The 25,079-nt window shown below is 40.6% G+C and overlaps 1 protein-coding gene across 1 annotated transcript in view; it reads left to right on the top strand.

Annotated features, from left to right (window-relative positions):
• The first annotated feature begins 6,571 nt into the window (after positions 1-6,571).
• The window catches only part of LOC109910686 (dynein axonemal heavy chain 9-like), a 419,178-nt gene continuing 400,670 nt past the window's right edge, over positions 6,572-25,079 (top strand). Inside the window, exons 1-2 of the mRNA XM_048611128.1 lie at positions 6,572-6,919; positions 23,658-23,851. Of these exons, the coding sequence (XP_048467085.1) occupies positions 6,572-6,919; positions 23,658-23,851 (542 nt within the window). The remainder of the gene's footprint in view (positions 6,920-23,657; positions 23,852-25,079) is intronic.

The following is a 25,079-nucleotide window of genomic DNA, read 5'->3' as shown; positions in this document are numbered from 1 at the left end:
GCAGTTCTAAATGGGGTAAAATTGAAAAGCAAGAATGTGTTCTTAAAATTTTTAGAGTCTGAGGTTAGTCCACATTATGGTACAGTGCTCAGCTCTAATCTATTAGAAACCGGTTACAGAGACACTGAGAAGATGCAGAAGTTTAGAAAGATTACAATCGATCTTTGGTAAAGATTGACCAGGCTGGGGTCCTTCTCGAGCACAGATGTCTGTTGGGTGATTTGATGAGGGTTACTGTTATTTGAAAGAATATGACTGGGTAGATGTAGGTTAGCTGTTTCATGCGTGGGGATGAGGGTTCAGGAGATATCAAAAATGGGAATCTGATCACTAATAAATCCAAATGGGAAGTAAAGACTAAATTACTTGGCTCATTGTTTAAAATGTGTAGTTTGCTGCCATGAAGGATAGTTGAGGCAAATAGTCATACAGCAGAGAAACAGACTCTTTAGTCCAACCAGTCTATGTTGACCACAATCACAAACTAAACTGGTTCTACCTGCCTGCTCCTGGCCCATATCCCTCCAAACCTTTCCTACTTATGTACTTATCCAAATGTCTCTTGAACATTGTAATTGTACCCACATCTACTACTTCCTCAGGAAGTTCGTTCCACACACAATCCACTCTCTCTGTGTAAAATAACTTGTCCCTCATGTCTTTTTTAAAAATCCCTCTCTTCTCATCCTAAAAATGTGCCCCGTAGCTTTGAAGATCCCCCATCCTAGAGAAAAGACAACTACCATTAACTATCTACACCTGTCACTATTTTATCAACTTCTTTCAGGTTTCCTCTCAACCTCCTGCGCTGCAGTGAAAGAAGTTCTAGCCTATCCAGCCTTTCCTTATAACTCAACAGGAATGTATAAGGGGAAGCAAATAAATACCAGGGAGAATCGAAGGAAAAAGTCCCGCTGATTAGTTGAGATGCAAAAGGATAAAGAAAAAATCTTGGGCAGAGCACAAATTCTAGCATGCATCAATTGGGCTGAATGGGTTATTTCTGTCCAATTCATTCCACATGAAGTTAAGCTTTTAGCTTCTTTTTCATTACACTTCTATAACTTTTTAATTTTTTCTCTGGGAACTTTGGTTCTAAGGTAGATGCAAATGGGTATTTGTCATTTTCTTTGTGAAAGTGACATGCTTTGTAGGATCAGAAGCTCATCTTTTAGCAACAGGTCAAAACCGAAGTTGTATGACTTAAGCTGAATGACCAGACAAGCTACCTGATGAGACCCTTACTGAAGTGATTGCTAAATTGAGCTTTTACACTCCAGCAAAGAAGTCAGAAGCAGGTTCAGTTCAGAAAAGATCTATACCAAGATCTGCTGCTCATCAACCTCCGAGTAACCTAAGTGACAGCTAAAAGCCGCGATTATCTAAGAGTTCAGTGAGGTCGCCTGTGTCTGTGTCTCTGAGAAACAGCAAACCTCGTCTGGTACATTTGCAGAAATTTGCTGAAAGGGAATGCTTGTGGCCTTGTCAATTAGTTTTTTAAAAAAATTAAAGAATGAAAGACGAAGTAATACCTCACTGGGGTTGTGCATATTGCTGGGGAAAAGCATTGAATCATTTGCTTTTTATGATTTATTTTTGCCTAATTGTCTTTTAAGGATTTGTTTTTCCTATTCTGTATGAAGTAAACGTGTGTATTTTTAACAAAAGAACATTGGCAGCCACTTGCAGTTATTTTCTGTGATTGGTCATCTACATCGTTTCTCATTTTTCCTGCTGCTGTGTGGACCTCCAAGGTCCAAACATAATGGTGACTTCTGAAGCTGGAAGCCAGTTTGTCTGCATGCAAATAGGCATGCCCACATACTTAATGTAGCTGTGCAGCTTACAGAGAATTTGGCTGACCTGCATGGTAACCAAATTGCAAAAACAAAATTTATGTCGTATCGAGCCAGTTTTCACTTGGAATCCAACTTGTCCAGTATCACCCTCAAATGGGATCATAATGTAACTGACCTCTCTGCTGAAACTTTTAATAGCCTTGCAATATTTGGAAAATAAGATGGGTTTGCTGTTTTGGATTCAATGTGGTTTGTTTAAGAGGGAGTTCTGCTTGCTCATCCTAATAAGTATAGGAGACTCTAGATTGTTTTAATGATTACAGTGAATACTTAAGACATTTGATCTGTGTTGATACATTTATTGTTGCAATATTAGATAAAATGGGAACACAAACTGGAAAAATTAGGCTGGCAATAATTGCCTGGATGAAGAGTTCACACAATACTTTCAAGAAAACATCTTGGAACAGCACCACTACCAGAGAGCAGGTTAAATTAGCCCCGTGTAAAGAGTCAGGGTGACCTCTTCATAAAGTGCACCTCTCCGCAGCTGTAACCACAATAGGATTAAATTGAATGTAAAATTCAAAGGGTACAGATTGGGCGCATTTAAAACCTAAATGAGGGCAACTATGTGATTCAAAAAGTTTAGCTACTTGTGAATTGAGAAACTAAGCTAGGAAATAGATAGTGAAGAAGCAGCAGCAAGACTTTTATGGCAATATTTCAGAGTAAGTATATTCCTACCAAAAGCCATTGTGTCGTTATCTCAAAAAGCTAAGGAAAGCATTAAAACTCAGTGCAGCGATATGTGGTAGATCATATGATGATCATTAAGGAGGTTATAGTTGGCTACTTAAATTTCAAGGTATTCAGGAAGAGACAATTGGAAAAATAAAACTGGAGTCCTACCAAACCAGGTTTCACTGTGGAATCTGATTTTGTTCAGTATCAAAATCAACTGGAATCATGAGTTTTTTTGAAATGTAATGATGTTTAACCAATTTATAGGAATTACATGATGGAGTAACATACTGTGGAGATAGGGGAGCCCACTGACATGCAGCATCTCGATTTCCAGAAGGCATTTCATAAGGTGTCACATGAAAAGTTATTGCACAATGTATAAGCACATTATGTAGTGACTAGCATCCTAGCATTGAAGATTAGCTGGCTGATAGAAAACAGAATATGCATAAATGGGTCTTTCCCTGGTTAGCATGATGTGCCAAATGGGGTCCCACAGGGGTCTGTGCTGGTTTTCAGTTTTTTGCAATTCATATCAATGATTTAGAAATGGGATGCAAAAACCGTGGTAGCTAAACTTGCAGGGGAGGTATGTCGTAAAGAGTATACAAGGCTGCTGACCAATATATGTAGATTCAATAGATGAAGTATAATGTGCGAAAATGCAAAATTACTTTATTACAAGTGGAATTGAACATAAACCGATATTATGCTTTGGTTAAACAGGGTACTGGTAAGACTGCATTGCTTATTATACATAGTTTGTGTCTGCTTTATTTAGGAATGAAAATGTGTTGGAGGTGGTTTACTAGATTGATACCTGGAATGAGCAGACTGTCTTATGAGGGAAAGTTTGACAGACTGGGTGTGTTTTCACTGGACTTTTGAAGAGTGTGGAGAGACTTGATTTGAAGCATAAAAGATCCCGAACAAGTCTTGATATGATGGATGTGGAAATGATGTTTCCTTGTGTGGGTGAGTCCAGAATTCTACATTTAAGCATTTTCCTTTTTGGACTCAGAGGGGGGAAAAAAGGTTTTTTTTCTTTGTGGCTGTGAGACTTTGGAACTGTCTGCCTTACAAGATATAGAAGGTTATTGAATATTGTTAAGGCAGAGAAAGTTAGATAGATTTTGTCACGCAAGGGAATTAAAGGTTATCAGGACTTAATAGGAATGCAGGGATGAAAACACAAACAAATTAGCCATGATCTAATCGAATAGTGCAATACACTCAGGGAAGCAAATTGTCTCCTTCTCCCAATTTGCATGTTCGTATAAATGCCTGTCTCCTAATAAGTTGCAGTCTGCTAATGGAAGAAAACAAGACAAGATACAAAAAAAAACTGTCCATGTAGCCTGTGCAATGTTTAAAATGCATTCATTTACATCCAAACCCCATAAAGCTGGTGCTCTTATACTCCAACATTGTGGATGCAGCATCAAATGTATTTTAAGACTAATTTTCACAAAAATACTACAGTCTACCATTTTAAATATCTTTCTAAGATTGAATTTCATTTGTAAAACACAACATGTTCAACTGAATTCAGGGTCATCTTGATTTTTACAGGGCCTTTTGGAAAGGTAAGAGCAATTTCAAGACAATCAACCAAAAAACAACCCAGAAACAATTGATTCTGTAATTGTTACTTTATTGTTATTGGTTATGACACTTGCTTCTCATCTCTTAACTTGCAGCAGCTTTTGTTAATAATATAACCAGGAAATTTGCATAACTTTGTCACAGGATGAAGGCAGTGTGCGCAATGGCTTATGTTGGAATAGAATTAGGCGATGGTGGTCACTGTGCTTTGATTCACAGGATTGAACTAATGCCTTGGGCATTTGCGTTTAAATTCTACCATAACAGGTGGTGGTATTTAAATTCATTAATAAATCCTCAGTTATTGTAAAGTTGTTCAAAGTCATGGCGGCCATGAAATTATCTTATAAATGCGCAATAATGCAGATGTCGGAGATCTGAAATATGAATTGTCTACTGCCATTTATGCCTTCCCCTGATTGTTGTTGCAAAAATCCATCTGGTTCACTATAATCCCTCAGAGGGAAATTTGCAGTCCGTATCTGGTTTGGTCCACAGAACCACAACAATCTGGCTGACTCTTAACTGGTGCTCAGCAATTGTCTCGCAAGCTGTGCAGCTCAAGGACAATTAGAAATATGCATCGCAAGTTGTCCTTGCCAGCAGTGTCCACATCGTATGAATTAATTTTTTTTAAGTGTTGTGAAAACTCAAATGATCTGGTAGAATCTGCTGAGAGAGAAACAGAGTTAATGTTCAATACGACTTTCTCTTCACAGATGCTCCTAGACCTGCTGCATTTTTCTAGCACTGAGTTTTTATTTCAGGTTTGTAACATCGACAGTATTTTGCTTTTATTAGAGTCCAGTTTGAGTTTGTCCAATGCAAGTAATTTTAGGCTACTGGGTTTACCTCCTCCTGGTTTGTCACTAGCTATGTGCCTAACGTGAAAAGTAAAATTGTTGAAAGTTCCCCACTCACAGCTGTGTTTGTGTATGTACCTCTGATCAATTCCTATTCTGCACTCTAGACAATTCAGTGTTGCTTGTGCTGGACAGACCCGACTTCTTTTTTGTCTTTTCCTGACTGAAAGTAATCACTTTGATAGTTTTTAAGTGATAGTGAACTTTGTGTTTTGTTGATACGCCAGACATAACTGGCATCACAGCTGTCGAGAAGCATTGTGCCGATGTAATCAGGTATCTGCTTCTGATCCCAAATGTACCAACCCCACCCCTAGAACCCTGTACCACCTCCATGAATCTATATAGTCATGGAGCGCAATTTTTTTTTCAAATAAGAGTGTGAGGAACAATCATCTCTCACATCTCAGGAAGTTCCAAATGACGGATATGCATATGTCTACAATTCTGTGTGCAAACATTTATTTGTGAACTTCTGATTCAGTCTGATACAGACACAGGGACAAATGTCCAACTAACCAAAAGTATCTGATAGGATAGTGAATCTTGGGATTAAAGTCATTGCACTCAACTGGCTTCCCAGATTATTTATAACTCTATTTGCAAAGAACACCTGGTCTTGCAGGGACTTACGGCACAGTGGTAGGGTCTATAATTGTGTGTCAGAAGGATGGGGTCTCAAGACCCACCAGCTCCAGAAGTTTGTCAGAACATTGCAGATGGTCTTCAAATCGATTAGTTGACAATGGTTCTTTATTTGTTGTTATGGGCGGATTACAACCAAGGAGAAGAGATGACCTATAGTTTACTGTAAGTTTTTTAAAAAAAAAAAATGCTGGTGATCACAACAGGTCAGGCAGCATCCGTGGAGAGAAAGCAAGCTCATGTTTTGAATCTAGCTGACCCTTCATCATCTAGACTCAAAGTTAGCTTGCTTTCTCTCTCCTGACCTGCTGTGACCACCAGCATTTTTTACTTTCAGTACAGATTCCAGCATCTGCAGTAATCTGCTCCTGACCTGCAGTTTAATTGGGATCTGGTAAACCTACTTCTGATTGTTTTGCTGTTGAGCAGAGAAATAGAATTTGCCCTCACGACATTCAACAGGTGTACACCCCAGGAGATTGTTTGTTTTGCTTTTGAAGTTCTTGGACACTTTTTTTTTATTTCTCACTTGCACTTCTTCCCCGTGGTCCCTTCACCTCCTTTTTTCATCTTCTCATAGCCTTTTCTCATATATCCCTTCCAATTCTTAGCTCCACCCCGACCATCCTTTTTGTTTGTTTGTTTGATCTCTCTTCACCTGTCTCTGCTCTGGATGCCTTCCCCCTTCTTCCAGTAATTGTCACTGCCATCCTCTTTCCTGGCACCAGGCTGGTGTGGGGAGGAGCTGGATGTTTCGTGCTGGCCAACCCACTTGCTCTCCCGAATGAAGCCCCACGCATGTTCCTTGCATGCAACCTGCAAACAATCCGGTTGCTAAGGGCTGGCCTCACCCAGCGTCTCTCACTCTTCACAGCAGCTCTCAGATCGCCGGCTGCAGGAATTGGAGAAGGCATGGAGGACAGCAGCTGTGACCGGAGGTGGGAGTTCCTGCAGGACTATGTGCTGAAGGCTCTGAAGCTGAAAGCTGAGCGCTGGCACAAATGCACTGGCACTGAGGAGCACCGGCTTGTGATCCAGGAGTTTATGGAGAACAGCGAGCAGATGGTGCTGGTGGTGTCTACGAACCCGGCTGGGCACCTGGTGCCTAGTCTGCATTTTCCAAACCTCAGCAAAAACAAAGCTGTTTTCTTCGTCAAAAGACACAAAGACAAACTGACCGCAGATTCCGTGAGGACCAATCTGCTGTTCGGAGACCTGGCTCACTGTCCCCTGGACCAGTTTGCAGCCCTGATAGATGAGGTAAGTCAACTTTTTAAAGCTGGTTTAGACATTTTAAGCAGAGGAGGGGTCGGAAAGCATTGCAGAGGGGCTGGAATCAAATGTTAACACTTCAACTAGAGATCCCCTAGCCAGAAGGGTCAGAAAAATGTTTCTTACACAGTACTGCATGGGAATTGTACTGCAGAAGTGCTGTGTACTTCTACAGCCGCTGCTTTATGCTCTCATAACTATTTCTACTAATAGAGAATTTTGGTTTATTTTTTAAAACATTGTGTAAAGATGCATCCCAGGCAGGTTTGGTCAATATCATTTGAATAACAGGCTTGTCATATATCGTAGAATCCTTAGTGTGGAAACAGGCCCTTCGGCCCAACAAGTCCACAGTGAACCTTGGAGCATTCCACCCAGACCCATCCCCCTGTAACCCACCTAATCTATATATCCCTGAACACGATGGGCAATTTAGCATGGCCAATCCACCCAGCCTGCACATCTTTGGACTGTGGGAGGAAACTGGAGCACCTGGAGGAAACCCACACAGACACGGGCAGAACGTGCTAACTCCACACAGCCAGTCGCCCAAGGGTGGAATCGAACCCGGGTCCCTGGCGCTGTGAGGCAGCAGTGCTAGCCACTGAGCCGCCGTGCTGCCCCTATTAAGTTGTATTGAGTGTCACTGTCCAGGACATGTTCAATTTGGTCATTACCCCTACTAATTTATCTGAATATTGCCACATAGAATTTTATATAACTCCTCAACGCAAAGACGAATTGAGTCAGTTGGTACTTGGCAAGGGAAAACAGTGTGAAAATGTTGTTCAGCAGCAACATTACTGAAAAGTGCTGGAATAAAACTAAGATTTGAAAAAAGTCACAGGAAGCACCAGGTTCCCTTGCCAAGGAAGGTGATATTGAGAGCAGTCCACTGGTTTTGATTGAAAAGCTTAGATTTTGTATTTGTGAAGGGGTGCATTGGAATTTGGTTATTTGTCATGTTTCCACTCCCTCATTTTTTTGGTCTAGTAGATTATGGTAACTGATTTCTGTCAAATTCTACGTTTAGAGGTGATTTAATGATTTTACCGAGTGATTTGGGATGTCTGTTAAAAATTTTATTCATTTCCCAAAAACTTCTGAATGTTGACTATTTTCTGGTCTTGTTACTGTGGGTTACAGTTCACTTCAACCTCAGCCCCCAACACTCTCTAAAGTATGATGGAAGGCTATAAATCAGTCAATTGCATCGCAGCCAGAATTAAAGATACAGGTGATGTCATGTTGAAATTAGATCTATTGTACCTGGCAAGTAGGTGCAATTGTTCGTTGTAACTTTTTGACTGTTGCATAAAATACAAGTTCTTTCCATTGATAATTTTTCAGCAACTTTTTTTTTAACTCAGTGGCTTAGGATGTGAGAGATGAATAATTAACAAGGTCTTCCAATCCTGCATACAATCCACTGATCACTGATGTAAAGCAGAAGTATTGAAAGTTGAGTGAATGCAATTTTAAGCTTAGCTGTGGTGTGCTCAATGGTATAAATGAATGTGCTTTCCAGGCTCTCTCACTTGCATTATGACTTAGTTATGACACTGGAGGATTTTCTATTGGCATGGAAATTAGACCAGCAAGCATTTCCAGGGAGGAAGTTCAAAAAGGCAGGGATTTTACATCACCTTCCAATCGGGCTTATGACACTTCAATTTCCCTTCCTTTGTTGTTCTCAGCTTGACTTTGTTTGGCTGGGAATAAGTCTCAGTTTTTTTTTAATCCAGGGAGGAAATTTAGCTAGACTTCATTTTCCTCATTCCAAGAAATTCCTTGGTTGGAAATCTGCCATTTGGTTAGCATGCTGAGACAGCAAGTATTGATCCAATACCATTAATGCCTATATCATCCAGTTATGAAGGAGCACTTAGTCATACTCCAGCAGGCACTATCAGTTAATATCTTCAGAGGTGATGGAGAGAGGACAGCAAACAAAAAAAGGATTTTATCTGTTTTTAAGGGATACCAAATTGTTTCTGAAGCAAACAAAAATAGAAATTGCTAGAGAAACTCAGCAGGTCTGATAGCATCTGTGAAGAGTGAAACATTTAATGTTTCAAGTCCAGTAACCCTCCTTCAGAATGTTTTTTGTTTCATTTTAGTGTTTCTGAATGTCACTTTACCATTCTCAATCATGTGCAAAGTTCTAGTAATGTTATGCCATCAGCACTCACCGATGCCCCTTTATAATGCAAAACTTTCAGATTAAATTAAAATAAATGCTCACTTAAAAATGCCCAATACATTGTGCTGTTGTGCAGTTGGGGCAGTTCTGAGTGTACCAGTTTGGCAGACATAAATTGAACTCTTAGGAGTGGCCTCATGCAACACAATTAAACTGCCCACATGGAATTACCAGGTACAGTTTACAACTGAGTACATTCACAGTTGAAGAAGTGTGCCAGAGTTTAGGGGATTGTATTCCAAATTTCCATTCATTCATTATTATAACCATTGGTTTTTGGTAACTGATACACTCAAATTCTACGTTTGTTTCTTGAGTTTCACGAATTCTAACTGGTGGTTTTGGATTGCAATTAAAGGATTCTGTTCATTTTCCCATATTTTGTAACTGAAAAAGACGACAGTAAAAGTATTACTTCAACAATGGCTTAAGCATTAATGGTGGTACCATGGAGTATTTAGAAGTAGAGTCATATGATGGAGTGACACAGAGTTGGAGTTTTAATTGCGCACTGACATCCTAATTTCAGGTATGTTCCAGACATCAGACCTCCCTCCATGGGCACAGGAAATTTGGAAATTTCGTTGCACCCATTGTATACTTCCTTAGTGACTGGCTTTAGAGTGCCATTGATGACAAATTGAACAACTATGTGTTGACTTTAGAACCATCTGTAGCCTAGTGATGTCTGTATTGACAACAAAACACAGGGCACATAAAAAAGCTTCGTAAAAATATTAGCATTTCTGCTCTGTTACGAAGAGACCAATTCCCCTTTCTTTGACTTGCTTCCATAAACTAGTGCCAGAGTTCCTTCAGCGAACATGTTTGAGATAATGTATTGCTTCTGTGAGATAAATATGCTCTTGAAGATTTTAATTTATTGTTTACAATCTGAAAATCAATTTAATAGGATGAGGGAGGAAATTGAACATACTCATTTGAAATTGTGAGTGTTATTTCATAAACACGAGTTTTTAAAAATGCTCCCACTGATGTAGATTTATAACATTCATTTTAACACAAATAGGCAAAGCTACACTGAAAGGCAAAATCAATTTATATCCTTTGAAATATGTTCCATAATTGATGTAGGCTGTGACACAATAAATATTTGAAAATATTGTTTATTCATTGGCAATTGTAATTGGAAGGCTTAATGATGTGTATTCTCTTTCTCTAATCATTTTGTTTCCTTCTATTAATCCTACTACATACCGTTACTTAGCTATCTCAAGTTGTCAAAACACCTTCCTCCCTGGCCTGCTCACTCTGTTGAAATTGTGGCTTATTGCGTATTTACACAGTTGTCGACACCAATGCATTCATTTCATGAAAGCTCAAAATAAAGAAGTCCTTTTCTCCATGAGTTTGTTCCTTCTATATATTTATAAAACCCTAAAATGCCGTAATATTCAATTTTTAACTCTTTCATCGAGCTTCCAGAAAAGAAGCTAATGATGAAGCCACATGACTTTATACAGTTGATCTATGAATGGATTGTGAATAAAAACCATGCTAACACATTCTTTCATGTGGGAAAGACTATTTAGGTTGTGTGGCCTCAATATCATTGATCCAATCTTCCCAGTGTTTTGAAGGTTTTTTTGCTTGATCTGGACCCCACTGCATAATCATGTGTCAACAATCTTTGCCAATCCATTATCATTTATTCTGCTTTTATAATATCAATTATCTTTTCTTTTTGTTTATTTCCAACCTTCTTTCATTTTGTATTTTAATGTACTCTCTAAGCCAATAGATCCCATTGATGTCTAGATGGATTTCAAAAAGATCTATTTTTGCCATCACCTTATTACTTCATTTTCAGCCCTAAGGCAGAACCAGAAAATTAAACCAACATAATGATGTTTGGACTTAACCAGAGTTTTACGTGTAAAGGGACACATTTTGTTTTCCAATGCACCAAATAATAGTAGCTGTTCCCTTGGTATCTTGGGTTAGTTTATAACTTACTGCCAGTATAATTAGATTCAATTAAAATGAAATTTGGGTAGTTTCTACCATGCATGGAGGATCTGCAATTGCAGTTTTATGCTTGAGATGTCAGCTGATAATCTACACCTTTCAGTGGTGAAGTTATTCACAGTTTGGAATGTAGGAGAAAGAGCACCTAATTTCTGCTTATCACACACCCACAAACAACATTAAGATTGTCTGAGATAGTCGGAACTGCCGATGCTGGAGAATCTGAGATAACAAGGTGTAGAGCAGGATGAACGCAGCAGGCCAAGCAAGGAAGCTGACGTTTTGTGAAGAAGGGTCCAGACCCGAAACGTCAGCTTTCCTGCTCCTCTGCTGCTTGGCCTGCTGTGTTCATCCAGCTCTACACCTTGTTATCTCTTATTTAAGATTGTCTGTCTATTTTTGTGATGATGAGTGAGGGATAGATATGGACCAGCACACTGTGGCCAACTCCCCTTCAAAGTAGTCCTACGGGATTCTTTCTCATCCATTTAAGCAGACAGATGGGGCCTTGGTTCAATGTTTCATCTGAAAAAACTGCACCTCCAATAGTGCAATAGCTTCTTCAGTACTACACCGGGAGTGTGCTCAACTGCTGGCGTGAAATGTGAACTCAAAGCCTTGTAACTCAGAGACTCATGCTACCAACTACCAATGACTGGCACGCTACTGTCCAATACTAAAACAGATTGTGGCATTGACACTCTAATGAATCATGTATATCCCAGATTTAATTCCTGGTCTTTGCCGTGCTAATTGATATTAGATCAAGCAAAAGTGTGAAGCAAAATAATAGAATTGACTATGGAGTTATTAGATTCTGATCACACAGTTCCAAATATGTAGCAACCCCTAAACTAAAATGCATGTATAAATGGCAGTTGAAGGTGAGAATAGTCTCACTAACAGATAGGATTGTGGAACTCACTATCCAGTCTTGTACACACAGAATCTGAGGCTCTGAAGCTGCCACAGGAATGTATGCAATTGTCCCTCTGAAGTGAGAAACCGTACTTTCCAGCTGGGGGCAAGAAAAAGACAGAACAGCGAGCAGAACTTAAAGAAAAAGAAGCTTGAGCCTATACAAGTTAGCATTGGAATATTATTTCATCAGCTTACTAAGCTTTAGTTTGCTAGGTTTTAAAATAAATGCATTAACATTATCAATGAGACTACAGGAAGAGCCTCCACATAGGTCCAGATAATGCCCCTGCCTTGGCTAATTAACTGCTAAAACCGGAGTTTTTGCCTTTGTTACTTCTAGAGTGACCCCTCCATTTCACTCCTGGCTGGTGTCCCACCTAAAAGCCCCCTTAAACATGATATCTTCCAGACCCCTGCTGCTTATGTCCTCAGCTACATCACCTCTGTACTCACTGACTTACTTGACTCACAATTGCTGGCACTCAATTTTATAATTCCCACCCACGTTTTCAATTCCCTGAGTGGTATTGCCCCTCAGATCTCTGTAATTTCCTTCAGCTACACAACCCCCTGAGCTATCTGTGCTCCTTTCATTCTGGTGGTTGTACCTTTAGCTGCCTGGATCTTGTGTTTTGAAATTCACTTCTAAAATTTCTTTGCCTCTTTTTCCTCCTTTGAGGTGTTCCTTAAAGCCCACCTCTTCAATCAAACTTCGTGGCATCTGTAAGTATCTTCTCATGTGTCCCAACAACATATTTCGTTTATTGAATAACACTTGTTGAATATTTCATTATGCTAAAGAAACTGTATACCTACAAATTGGAAGACGAACAATGGTTCCTGTGTAGGTGCCTCCCTATGAAACTTTTCATTATGAAACTGCATGGTTATCACTCCCATCTCGGTCCCTTCTAAGTTCACACTTCTGTTGATTAGATTTCTCTGCATATTGCAGAGTAGCATGTTTGGCCCATTTTAACCTTCAGATGAGTCTGCTTGATGATTCCAAGTTCATTTTCCAATGTATCTTAGGAGCTCTGTTAATAACTTAAAAAAAAAGGTTTAGATTTTCTTTCAAACCTGCCTTAAAATTCCTAGACATCACTGGATATCTGGGCCACATTTCTACATTGGAAAATGCAATACCCTGCTTCTGACCAGAAAATCTGCTGTTTTGTTCTTTTTCCTGATCTGCAACCTGTGGGAAAAGTTTCAATGTACATCATCTCTCAAGCTTGACTTCAATTTCTTGGACTCAATTCTTCTTGGCATAGGCTTCCTAACTGTCAGAAGCTATAATCGGAGCCTTTTGTTCAACATGGTGACATAATGTCATTGATGTACTGTTTAACACATTCACAATATCAAGCTGTCATTTTATGGTGTGAGAGCACCAAGAGTGTTCATGATTTAAAACATATATACAGCATATATGCCATTAAGATATCACTGTTTTGTACTTTGAATAAGAAATATTGCACAATTAGATTGGCTCAATACTGTACTAGTTAACAAACATTACTCTCAATACAGTCATTTTACTTCAGAGATCGAATCACTATATATTTATCTATATTTTTAGTGCATTCGTTTGTTAGTTACAGAGCAACAACAATGAAAATAGCTTTAAACTTTAAACCTTCAGAGTTAATTGCATATAATGATTTCACCCTAAAGCTGGCTTGCTTTGGAATGTTATTATGTTTTATGAGCAGTCCTCCGTGCTGATGTTGAATGAGGTTACCTGCACAGTGATTATCATGGGGCAGGCTTGTTGCCACAATTGTCCTTTAGGGTAGGAATCTACAGAACCGTTTGTTCTGGTGTCATAGCAGAAAACCACTTGCTAATTTAATGGAAAAGAGTCTCATGTTTTAAATAAAATGTTGCTTAATTGTTTGTTAGCAATTAAGTACAAGTTAGACTAATATGATTGTTAGAGAGATGATAAGCAGGATATGAATGGTAGGTCTCATTTCTTTGAGATTCTAAACTGTTCTCCCACTGAGTTCATTATACATCATTGTGGGTAATCCTTAAGGCAGTCCTAAGTATTAACCCTTTCAGACACTTACAGCCTTGTACAACATCTGCCAAGCATTTTTTTTTCCTCATTGGGATATTAATAATTTCATTTACCACTACTTAATCTCAACCCAAGTATCTGACTTCATAAATTCAGGTGATCTGGATGTTTCATTGTTATACCTGAATGCAGTGTCTTTGGACTTGGAAGATTGGATTCTGTTCCTGACAGTGTGAAGGTGAAAATCGCTTTGAACTGGAGGACTGTTAATCTCTTGGATCTCCTGCCTGGAGAATGGCTGTCCTGTTGAAACAGTCATTTACTTTTTCTGCAGTATCCTGCATCCCTGAGCCTTATGATTTGTTCCTGACTGTATCTTGAATCTTTAGATATTGGTTATCCCTTCTTAGTTTTGCCTTCTAAAGAGTTGACATCTTCAATTTGTCAGATTTTTATTTATCGTTCTGCTGGTAAATTGATCTTAAAGTGTACAGTCTCTAACATATCAGTTAGCTTGAAGCTTTTATTTGGTCTTAGTCATTGCAATGCTAGTGAAACCATCATGTTCACTTCCTTGACTTTGTTATTTAATGCTTCCTTCTTGCTTGCCATAATCTCTGTTACTATTGCTGACGATTCTTCTGAGATAAGGAAATTAAATTCTTTGTTTGAATTGACAATTTTTGAATTGTCTCAGCATATGGTGTCAGACGTAAATATGTCATAACTATTTTTTCACTAAGTTGCGTTGCAGTTCAAGTTTCCTCAGTTGCATGTGCAGCAGTGACCTCAAGCAGGGTGTACTTATTGACTGTGGTTGCTAGTGTTTGTTCACAAACGTTGCCGATCCTTCCAGTCTGAACTCTCTGTCCAGTGTTGACAGCAGCGGAAAACATTACTGCCAATCCAGTGTACTCACAGGTTTCAATTTTATGTCCAATATGAAACAAATTTCTAATAGTAATATAGTAAATCTAATTGAGTTCTGCCTTCTCTTTTGGTTCTGCTATGTGTTTTGGGAGCTCAAATTAACTCTTCTGTTACTTGTTCCATAGGCTGGTTGTTCCTTACCTGAATGCTATGTGAATTGCTCTTCTCAACTGGCTGCTCCTGAGCCAGCTGTTTCTTGACAATAACCAGTTTGAGTCATTCTACCATTTGAACAGGTTGTGGATCAAGGCACACAACTATATACAAGAATGAGAATTCTTCAATTTAGAATACATTTACATTTTCTAAGATTTGACCTTTTTTTTGTTGGAGAGTTGCTTGTATCACAGCATTAATTATAAGTGATATACCGCCTGAACCATGTAGCTGTACTGTTGTTAGCTGCAGATAGTGTTTCCACCATGGTTCTGTATATAATGATTATAATGACACTTGATGTTGTGTGAAACTTGAAATTATTAAAATGTCTATAGATTATAAATATCCTCTTGCCAAGAGATTAGATCTAGATCGGTTATTTGCTGTAGAAACTCTTCAGTGTTGTTTTCTTCTATTGTAAACTGTTCTACCTCATTACCCTCTTTTTGTGTGAGTAGCTATTTGACTCATTCTTTTTCTGCGACTGTTCGACCATGGTACATTTTCTGCTGGTGACCCACTGTGTTACAGATAAAGCATTCTGGTTAAGAGCTCGATACTGGTTATGTCAGTGAGGTTTCTTTGCTCTACAGTGTTGCTAAAGACATTTGGTTTCTGGTGTCTGTTCTATTCAGTGTACTGGTTTCTTGCTTTTTTAAAATGATTTTGTACTTTTTTAGAATTGAATAGATCTTGCTGATATCCTGCAGTAAGATAGATCTTCTCCTTTCAGTATTGATCTCTGTTGTTTCCAGACTTCTGTTTCACTCAACATCTGAATCACTTTCTCAACATTCTAATCTTCCTTTGATTGTAATAAGACTAACAAAGACCATCAGCAAATACAACCACAATTGTGCCTCACACAAACTTTAATCATTATACTCACATGTTTCCCCTAATCTGTGGAGATCCTTCATGAAATCATCTAGATCTGAATTCTTGTAATAAAGCTTTGCTCTTTCAAGAGTTTTATTGGTGCTGGGGTTGAAGTGGTTGTCAAAGGCTTTCAGTACTTCTTTAAAAGTATCTCTTGTGCATGTTAACCCTTGCTGAGCTGTACCATCATCAGTAATATGTCTTAATTGTATTAATGTGTTCAGCACTATTTACTATCTCATTTAGAAGCTATTCTGAATCTTAAGAACTGCTTTCTCCAGATGTTCAACAGTGTTTTGGCGTATCTCTGAAACTAAATCGTCTTGGAAAAATATTCATTCTGATGCTCTGTCTTCCCAGTATGATGATTTATCTTCCTTGCTGAAAAGGCTTTTAATTTTGCAGAAATATCAGTGCCACTGTTCCATGTTGCTAGTGGAGGGTTTACCTATGTTTTATGGGCGAAATGGAGGATTCCCCGCTTCTGCAGCTAAGTCGTAGGATTTGTCTCTTTGATTTTTCACAGTTTACCTGGATGAATCCTACTATTTATGGACTGAGGAAATTATTTCCATTTCTTTAACATCTTGACAGAATAAATCAAGCTGCTTGCTTCTTTGAACACTGATGCCAGCTTTGGTCCTGGCTTCTAACTGGTCTGCAGGCCTAATGCCCGCTCCTTTCATCGTTTTGTCCTGAATAATTCCTGCTGTCTGTGGTTTCATTACATGCTTCCTGCATAGACCACAGTTTTCATAATGGAGCTGTAGCCTTAATAAAGTCTGTCTTCTTCTGTTGGACCTTGTCTGCTTAGGCTTTGACAGTATGTCTTGTAACATCAAAGATCGCACCAAGAAGGCCTTTCTCAGTCAGTGCCTCAATGCCGATCTCTCCAGCCACCAGGAGCCACATACCCATGGTGCCTGATTGACTCTAAGGTACACCTCACACTCTGTGCAGTATTTAATGGAGGCTGCTATCCTATTCTTTTATGTTTGGATATTCCCTTTTACCAAGTGCCGATTTGACCAGCCATGGAAAATGCCTACTTAACACATAATTTAGCAAACCATAAAACTCCAAGTAAACTGGCAGCAGTCCAGCTCTCGGTGATTTTAAGCTCTTCAGCAGCAGCGGCTTGTATTTCTATCCTATTTGCTTACAAGTCTTTGAGATTGAGAATGATGAATTTTCACTCCAGGATGTCAGCTGCTAAAGTAGCTGATAAATCTGATGCATGACCTGCCCCACACAGGACAGGTGATAGTGGAAGGGTTGGGTAATTGGAGGGTGAGTGCTCCCTCCAATGCCTCAACTTCACCTCTGTACTTTTCAGGTGAAACTCTCATGTTGTTTGTGGACATATCAAATGAGCTTTTGCCATTTTAGTCAGTCACTAGCCAGGGATCTGCAGTCAGTAGGAAGGCGCCACCTAGTGGTAACAAGGTGTAGAGCTGGATGAACACAGCAGGCCAAGCGGCATCAGAGGAGCAGGAAAGCTGACGTTTCGGGTCTAGACCCTTTTTCAGAAATGGGGAAGGGGAAGGGGGTTCTGAAATAAATAGGGAGATGGGGGGAAGCAGATAGAAGATGGATAAAGGAGCAGATAGGTGGAGAGGAGCCAGACAGGTCAAAGAGGCGGGGATGGAACCAGTAAAGGTGAGTGTAGGTGGGGAGTTAGGGAGGACGGACAGGTCAAGGGGGCGGGATGAGGTTAATAGGTAGGAAATGGGGGTGGGGCTTGAGGTGGGAGGAAGAACAGGTTAGGGAGGCGGGGACGAGCTGGGCTGGTTTTGGGATGCGGTAGGGGGAGGGGAGATTTTGAAGCTTGTGAAGTCCACATTGATACCATTGGGCTGCAGGGTTCCCAGGGTACCACCTCGGTACTACTCCAGTGTTCTGGAGATTCCTGATTCAAATCTCTGAAGCAGTGCTGGGGATCACTGGGAATCACTGCGAACTGGCAAACCCAGATCTTAAGCTTGGATTGAGACCGTAATCTTCAAATATTCTTTCTTTGTCCCAGTCAGCCAGAGGATGTGCTGGCACAGTGGAGGCGATGATGAACTTTGTCATCTAAGTCTGCTTTCATTGATGGTAGGCTCCTGAGAGATTGAAATGTGGATCTCATCGTTAAAACCAATCAACAGACGTAGGAATACATTGGGTGTTTATAGGAATAGGTAAGATGTTTCCTTCTGGGAACTGGTTGAGAGAGTAGCTTAGTTTTGAGAGTATTTATTCAAAGATCAATGTTCTCATCTGCTCTGGGGAAGGAATCCACAATGACTTGGAGCTCTGTTTCCGAGCAGGCACATGCGCAAGCATCATCTGTATACTGGACTGCAATGACGGAGGCTGGAATGGTTTAGGTTTTAGAATGAAAGTGACGTAGATTGAACAGTTTTCTGCTTGTTTGCTCACTTAGCTTCACTCCTCTGGATAATTTACCGGAGGTACAGTACAGCACCACACTGCAATGGAGAAAATGGTGATGAGGAATTGGTGCAGTGGTACAGCCTTTTTAGAGCCCAGTTTTCAGAGTTAGGATTTGTGGTGCTTCCATTGGCGAGGTTGATAGCTTGCAAGTCATTATGAAGTAAGTGGAGGATGGTAACAAATTTGAGGGAATTCAAATTTGAGGAGGATACTCTACAATCCTTTGTGGTTGAAACTCCAAGGCTTTCCTGAGGTCAGAAAATGGCATCTGCAACAATAGGTGCTGTTTTCACACGAGAGAGAGACAGAGAAAAGATCATATTTATGGTGCTTCTCAATAGGCGGAACATTTCCCCTTGAAGGAGATCCTCAGATACCGGAAGGAAGTGATTGAGGCGGATCATTGTAACGATCTTTCTTGTGGTAGACTGCAGGGAAGACTCTTCTGTACTTGCCTCAAATCAAACTTCACTTCTTTCTCAAACATAATAATGACAAACCATATCCCCAAGATCCTCCAACTTGTGCTCCTCTTCCCAAATGAGGGATACGAAATTCCGAAGGCATGCCAGGAGTGTATGCCTATACTGTTTCAGAATTCCAGGAGAGATTTTCCCCTCCAGGAGCTTTGTTCTTTGTCATTTGCTCATTGACTTTCGTCTTTAATCCAAACAAGGGCAGCACTGAAATCGAGCCAAATGGGACACCTTAGAAATGGAGTTGAGGATGTTGAGGTTGAACAGTTGAGTGCTTCAAAATGTTCTTTCCAGCCAGCTTTGACCACCTCCCTGTTTTCGATATGCTCTCCTCCATACCTGGCTGCCAGTGGAGTGGCCCCTTGACTGTTTAGGTCATAGATCATCATGAGAGTGCTGAAGTAACACATGTCTTTGGCATTCATGTGCTGTTGGATCTCCCACGATATTTCTATTGTCTATTTGTTCTTTTAGTTATAAGATGTACCATTGTCCTAATTTGCTTGAAGAACTGCTGCTTTTCATTGAGCGATAGCAGAATTTCCAGTTAATGAAAGCTTGTGCTTAACTCCTTTAATTAGGTCCCTTACCTATTGGTCATTTTAGTCAAACCAGTCAAAGTTTTCTCGCAAAGAGGCCAGGGATTCCTTTTTGAAGGTGTTTGTTATAATAGAGTGAGGTGTTTATTATAATGGAGAATGAGGTGCTATAGTGGCAGACCATACAATGTAACCAAAATGACTGCTGGTATGTGCTGCTTACAACAAAGGGTTTAGTTACCTTTGTTTCCTGTTGCTAAGCAAATGCTGATACAGAGGCTGTCTGTTTGCAGCGATCTTCACAAAAACGTCAAAGACTTTGGCTCCAATTATGCAACACTAAAGGTCGGAGATTGTGAAGTCCAAAGTAATATCATGGGGCTCCGAATCAAGCAAACCAATTCGGAGAACCAGGACGAAGTAAGGAATGTGCATTATGTGCATTTCCATTTCCTGTGACAGAACTAACGTGGGAGCCATTTTCTGCTCCACCTTCAGCCTGCCTCCTACTCTGAACAGCAGCTGCTGCAGGCATTTCTCACCCCTGTGGGCAGGAATTCTTTCAACTGTCTTCAAAATGTCTGTAAAATCACGTATGAGGGTTTCTGCACCATAGCAGCATTTGTTTTCCTGCAGTGGGACTGTGAGCGGAGAAGGGAGGAGGAGAACATACCAGTGGGAAGTGTGGCGAGGGAGAAGAGACCAAGTGCAAAATGGGCAATTAGAGTCGGGTTTGAATGCAAGCTAAAAGCTGAGGAAGGAAGTGGAGGGACCCACTGGAAATGTGGAGAGATTGTCTTTCAGTCTCGATGATAATCATACGAATGATTTTAAAGCTGCTGATAACTTGTCTAAGGCATTGATCAGGGCTGGTTTCTCTGTAGAAAATAGCAGTCATCAATGATGCTTTGCTTGGATTTTATACTATCTTCAAAAGTAATATTTTATGTAATTGAGAAAAGAAAAATTAGTGACTGATACACAGATATTTCCAAATGTTGCTGAGTCAAAGAGCTTATACCTGCATGTCCTTGCTGCCCACTGCTATCTAGTGAATAGTCAACCATTGGGTTTTGATTTCCCTCATTCTTCTTTGTAACTCCCCCACCGCTGTTTGAGATCTCCTCTTTGCCTTTCTCGTGATGTTGTTTGACCTTTTCTTGTTGATGAGACCTTTGCTGATGTGGTCATTCCTGACAAACCAGTCTTTAGTGTCTCTTAGTCTTGTAGCCCATGTCTTTACACAGCAATGAGATGATAGCTGTCTTCAGCTCTTTCCAGATTTCCTCGACTCTGTTAAAATGAAGCTTTGATGAAGACATTGTTGGAAGTTGATTTAGTGTGCTTGGCTCTTGAAGCTGCTTAAAGTTGAGCTTTTTGTCTGAATTGTTTCTTTATCTTCAGCTGCTTCTGTCTGGAACTCTTTGCTGATGACTGCAACATTCAGGAGTTCTTCATTGTCACTAAGGCAGTTTGTGGGCTCAACACCTTGGGCCTCAAACTGGTGCGAAGTAAGGATGGAACGTTTTTGAGAGATAGAGAAACCATCCGCCTCTGATAGAGAGAACACTTCAATGAGTTCACGACTGGATTACAATCGATGACAAGGACGGGTTTGAGGAAATCCCACAACTCCCTATCAAAGATGATCCTGGACTGCGTACCTGCCCCTTCTACTTCACCCCCCTCATAGTTTCCAAGATTTTGTTCCAGATTTTATTTTAAATGTTAATGGTGCTTGAGTTACAGATTAGCCTCAGTCTATGACAGGAATCGTGAACAGGGATGGACAGCAAAGGAATGGAGTCGCAATGAAGTAGACTCTGAAACAGTGGGAGGTGACCAATTATTGAATTGACTGAATACAAGTAGCCTTCTGCACCTTCTGACCCCAATCTGGATGGACACGTTGAGGTGTTTATCTGCTGGTGCATTGAGTAGCTCGACTCTTCCATCTGGGCTGCACAGCTGGATTTGCTGGTGTGCCAGGAATTTGTGAAATCTCTTTATTCTATGTAAAACAGGCAATCCTATCAAAATAACAACTGCCAGCAGGCCAGTATTGAAATAATAGGAGCGGAAACAAAAATTTATTGTCAGACAGAGAAATTAATAGCTTAGTAGATGTGTGTTATGCAGCTAAAGCACCAACAAGTGGATAGAATCATAGAATCCTTACAGTGTGGAAGTAGACCATTTAGCCCATAGAGTTTACACTGCTCCTCCAAACAGCATCCCACTCAGACTCACCCCCTTTACCCTATCCCTGTATTTCCCATGGTTAATCCACCCAGTCTGCACATCCCTGGACACTATGGCCAATCCACCTAACTTGCACATCTTTGGACTGTGGTAGGAAACCCACACAGACATGGGCAGAATGTGCAAACTCCACACAGATATGTGTGAATGGATGGAATTGAACCTGGCTCCTTGGTACAGTGAGGCAGCAGTGTGCTAACCACTGAGCCACATACCACCCAGAGATAGGAGAGTTGAGGTGTGTAAATATATTAAATCATTTAAGATTGGAGCCAGACTAGCCATAGTAAACAGATTAAGATGAAAGATAATGACCCCAATGTACACAAAGTGACATTGTGATTGGAATATCATAACCTAGTGAAGGGACAGGGAAAACCCCCTGCAACACGAAGGGAAGAGGGATCCCATTGATACTGCAGAGTCAAAAAGATCATTTTACCTGGAGATGAATTGATTGCTGGGCCTGGGTTGGATGGGGTGTTGCCTGAAATACAATGGATTCCTCAGTTAAGGACAGCGCACCATCAGGTCTCCATTAGAAAAGGACCCAGTGCTGAGGAATGAGCTCTGGGATAGGAGTGTTTAGTTTTACAATACAATTTACCAGAAACTAGTCTGGAAGGTGTGAAACCCTGTAATCATTGCACATATCCTGTCTCTTAATGATGCTTGAGAGGTCGATGTTGCTGATGTGATTTTAAGGTATATAAATGTGCAACTCAAATTCTGATTGCGGAAGCAGACTCTTCAGTGCTATTTCCTCTTTCTTATACTTTCAGAATAGAGCTATGGTCTTGTTTGAACTGGAAATCGCCTCCGTTTGCAGTGTCACTACAATTCCTCACGAAGGATTGCTAACCTTTGTCCTTTTAAACCTACAGATGTCAATTAGAAATCTTTTCCATGGTAGCCCGTGAGTTGATTTATTGAAATAGCACATGTTTTGCAACAGGTGTAGATGCTATTTTGTCTGAAAAAAAAAACTAAGGAAAATCCACTCAATATTTACAACTCTTACAAGATGATCAGAGGATTAGATAGGGTGGACAGTGGGAGCCTTTTTCCTCGGATGGTGATGGCTAGCACGAGGGGACGTAGCTTTAAATTGAGGGGTGATAGATATAGGACAGATGTCAGAGGTAGGTTCTTTACTCAGAGAGTAGTAAGGGCGTGGAATGCCCTGCCTGCAAAAATAGTGGACTCGCCCACTTTAAGGGCATTTAAATGGTCATTGGATAAACATATGGATGATAATGGAATAGTTTAGGTTAGATGGGCTTCAGATTGGTTTCACAGGTCGGCGCAACATCGAGGGCTGAAGGGCCTGTACTGCGCTGTAATGTTCTATGTTCTATGTTCTATGTTCTTTCACCAAACATGTGATATTATGTTTGACACATAGTGATATATCAGCATCCTACAGACCTGTGCTGAACTAGCTTTTTGAATAGTTAGCCACCTTTTGTGAGATTTCTGTATTTTTTTTTTACATGTACCAAACCTGTGCTGTTTAATTTTAGGATCTTGCTTTCTGCACATGGGAATTCCAAATCTTGAAAAAAAAATGCAACTCCAATTTGTAGTAGTTGGATGGAGCAGCTCAGAGTTAGAGCACGTTGTGTGGAACATCCCAAGGAGGTATAGTGCCTCCAAACTGAGAGAGGATAGGGTGCTTGAGCAAGCCAAAAATGCCACTATGAACCAGATTGAGCAATTTAGAGAGAAATGCCTTTGAGAGAGGTAGCAGAGTGACTATTGCCATTATAGAAGCAATAATCTGATTGGTAAATCTGAACAATCCAAATGTGCATTAGCTCTATATAGATTAGATAATATGGAATAAGAAGCGATTTATGTTGTTCTGAATTGACCAGAGTCATCTATCTGTCCTTCTCCCTAGGTGGTCGTGCCAGTTTTAACCAACAGCAGGAATCACAACAGCTGGCCACAGGTTGTGTCCCAAGATGTCATGCGGCATGTGCACAGCCTGAAGAGTAATGTCTTTGTTGTCGTGGGTCAAGTCAAAGGCAAGACCCTGCTGCCTTTGCCAGTAGGAGCAGAGAGGGCTGCAGATTTGTTTGAGTTGGGAAAAAAGTAAGAACCATATTTGCTGTTTGAAAACATTATTCTCTCCTCAGTTTTTGAATGCCATAAAACATCTGCTGGGGTCCTCCTTCCAGACCTTTCCCTAAGCTGACCTGAAATTATGTAGGTGCATGAAGATTCCTTTGGGTATCCTTCCCTCCTCTCTATGGGCAAGTCTTGCCAGGTTGGCTTATTCTAAGCTGGCCATCAGTGTGATCTCAGGGCAAATGTGTCCCCTTGGTACCTTATGGAAAATCAGATCAGAGAGACACTACATCCCTCCTTGGAATACTGCAGCTACTCTCAATTGAGAGGTGCAATACCTCCTTACAGTTTCTAAGAAGGGCTGCCAATTACCTTAGGGCCAAGGCTGATTTATTGCTCACCCTGAGTTGCCCTTGAGAGGGTAGTGCTGAGTTGCCTTCTTGAACTACTGCAGTCCATTTGGGGTAGATAGACCCACGATGCCATTAGGGAGAGAGTTCCAAGTTTTTTGACACAGCAACACTGAAGGGACAGTCATATATTTTCCAGTCAGGCTGGGGAGTAACTTGTATGGAAACGTGGGTTTGAAAGCTGCTTTCTAAGGAACGTTAGTGAATACCTGCAGTGCAACTTGTAGGTGGCATATACAGTTGCTGCTGAGCTGTGGTGGTGGAGGGAATGAATGTTTCTGTATACAATCCCAGTTGAGGGGCTGCTTTGTCCTGCACAGCAACAAATTTCTTGAGTGTTGTTGAGCTGCACTGATCCAGGCAAGTGAAGACAACTCCATCGCACTCCTGACTTGTGTCCTATAGATGGTAAATGAGTGCTGAGCAGTCAAGAAGTGAGGATTTCAGAATTCTTGGCCTCTGATCTGCTCATGCAGCCACAGTATTTATATGGCTAGTCCAGTTCAGCCATGGTCAACGGTAACCTCCAGGATGTTGGTAGTGGGAAAATTTAGCGATGGTAATGCTGTTGAGTATCAAGGGGCAATGATTAGATTCTCTCTTGTTCGACTTTGCCTGGTACTTGTGTTACACAAATATTAATTACCACTTGTCAATCCAAACTGGGATGTATTCTGGTCGTGCTGCAGTTGGACACGGACTGTTTTAGTATTTGAGGAGTCGTGAATGGCTGAATATTGTGCAATCACCAGTGAACATCCTCACTTCTGACCTTATGATCAGTGGGCTTGTGGCAGCTCTCCGCCTGGTCTCTCGGCGGCTTGGGGCGGGTCCCGGCCTGG

The sequence above is a fragment of the Rhincodon typus genome, chromosome 23, assembly GCF_021869965.1.
Source record: "Rhincodon typus isolate 14 chromosome 23, sRhiTyp1.1, whole genome shotgun sequence".
Classification (NCBI taxonomy): Eukaryota; Metazoa; Chordata; class Chondrichthyes; order Orectolobiformes; family Rhincodontidae; genus Rhincodon; species Rhincodon typus.
Note: the sequence above shows the minus strand (reverse complement) of the source record. Positions and strands in the feature narration are given on the sequence as shown.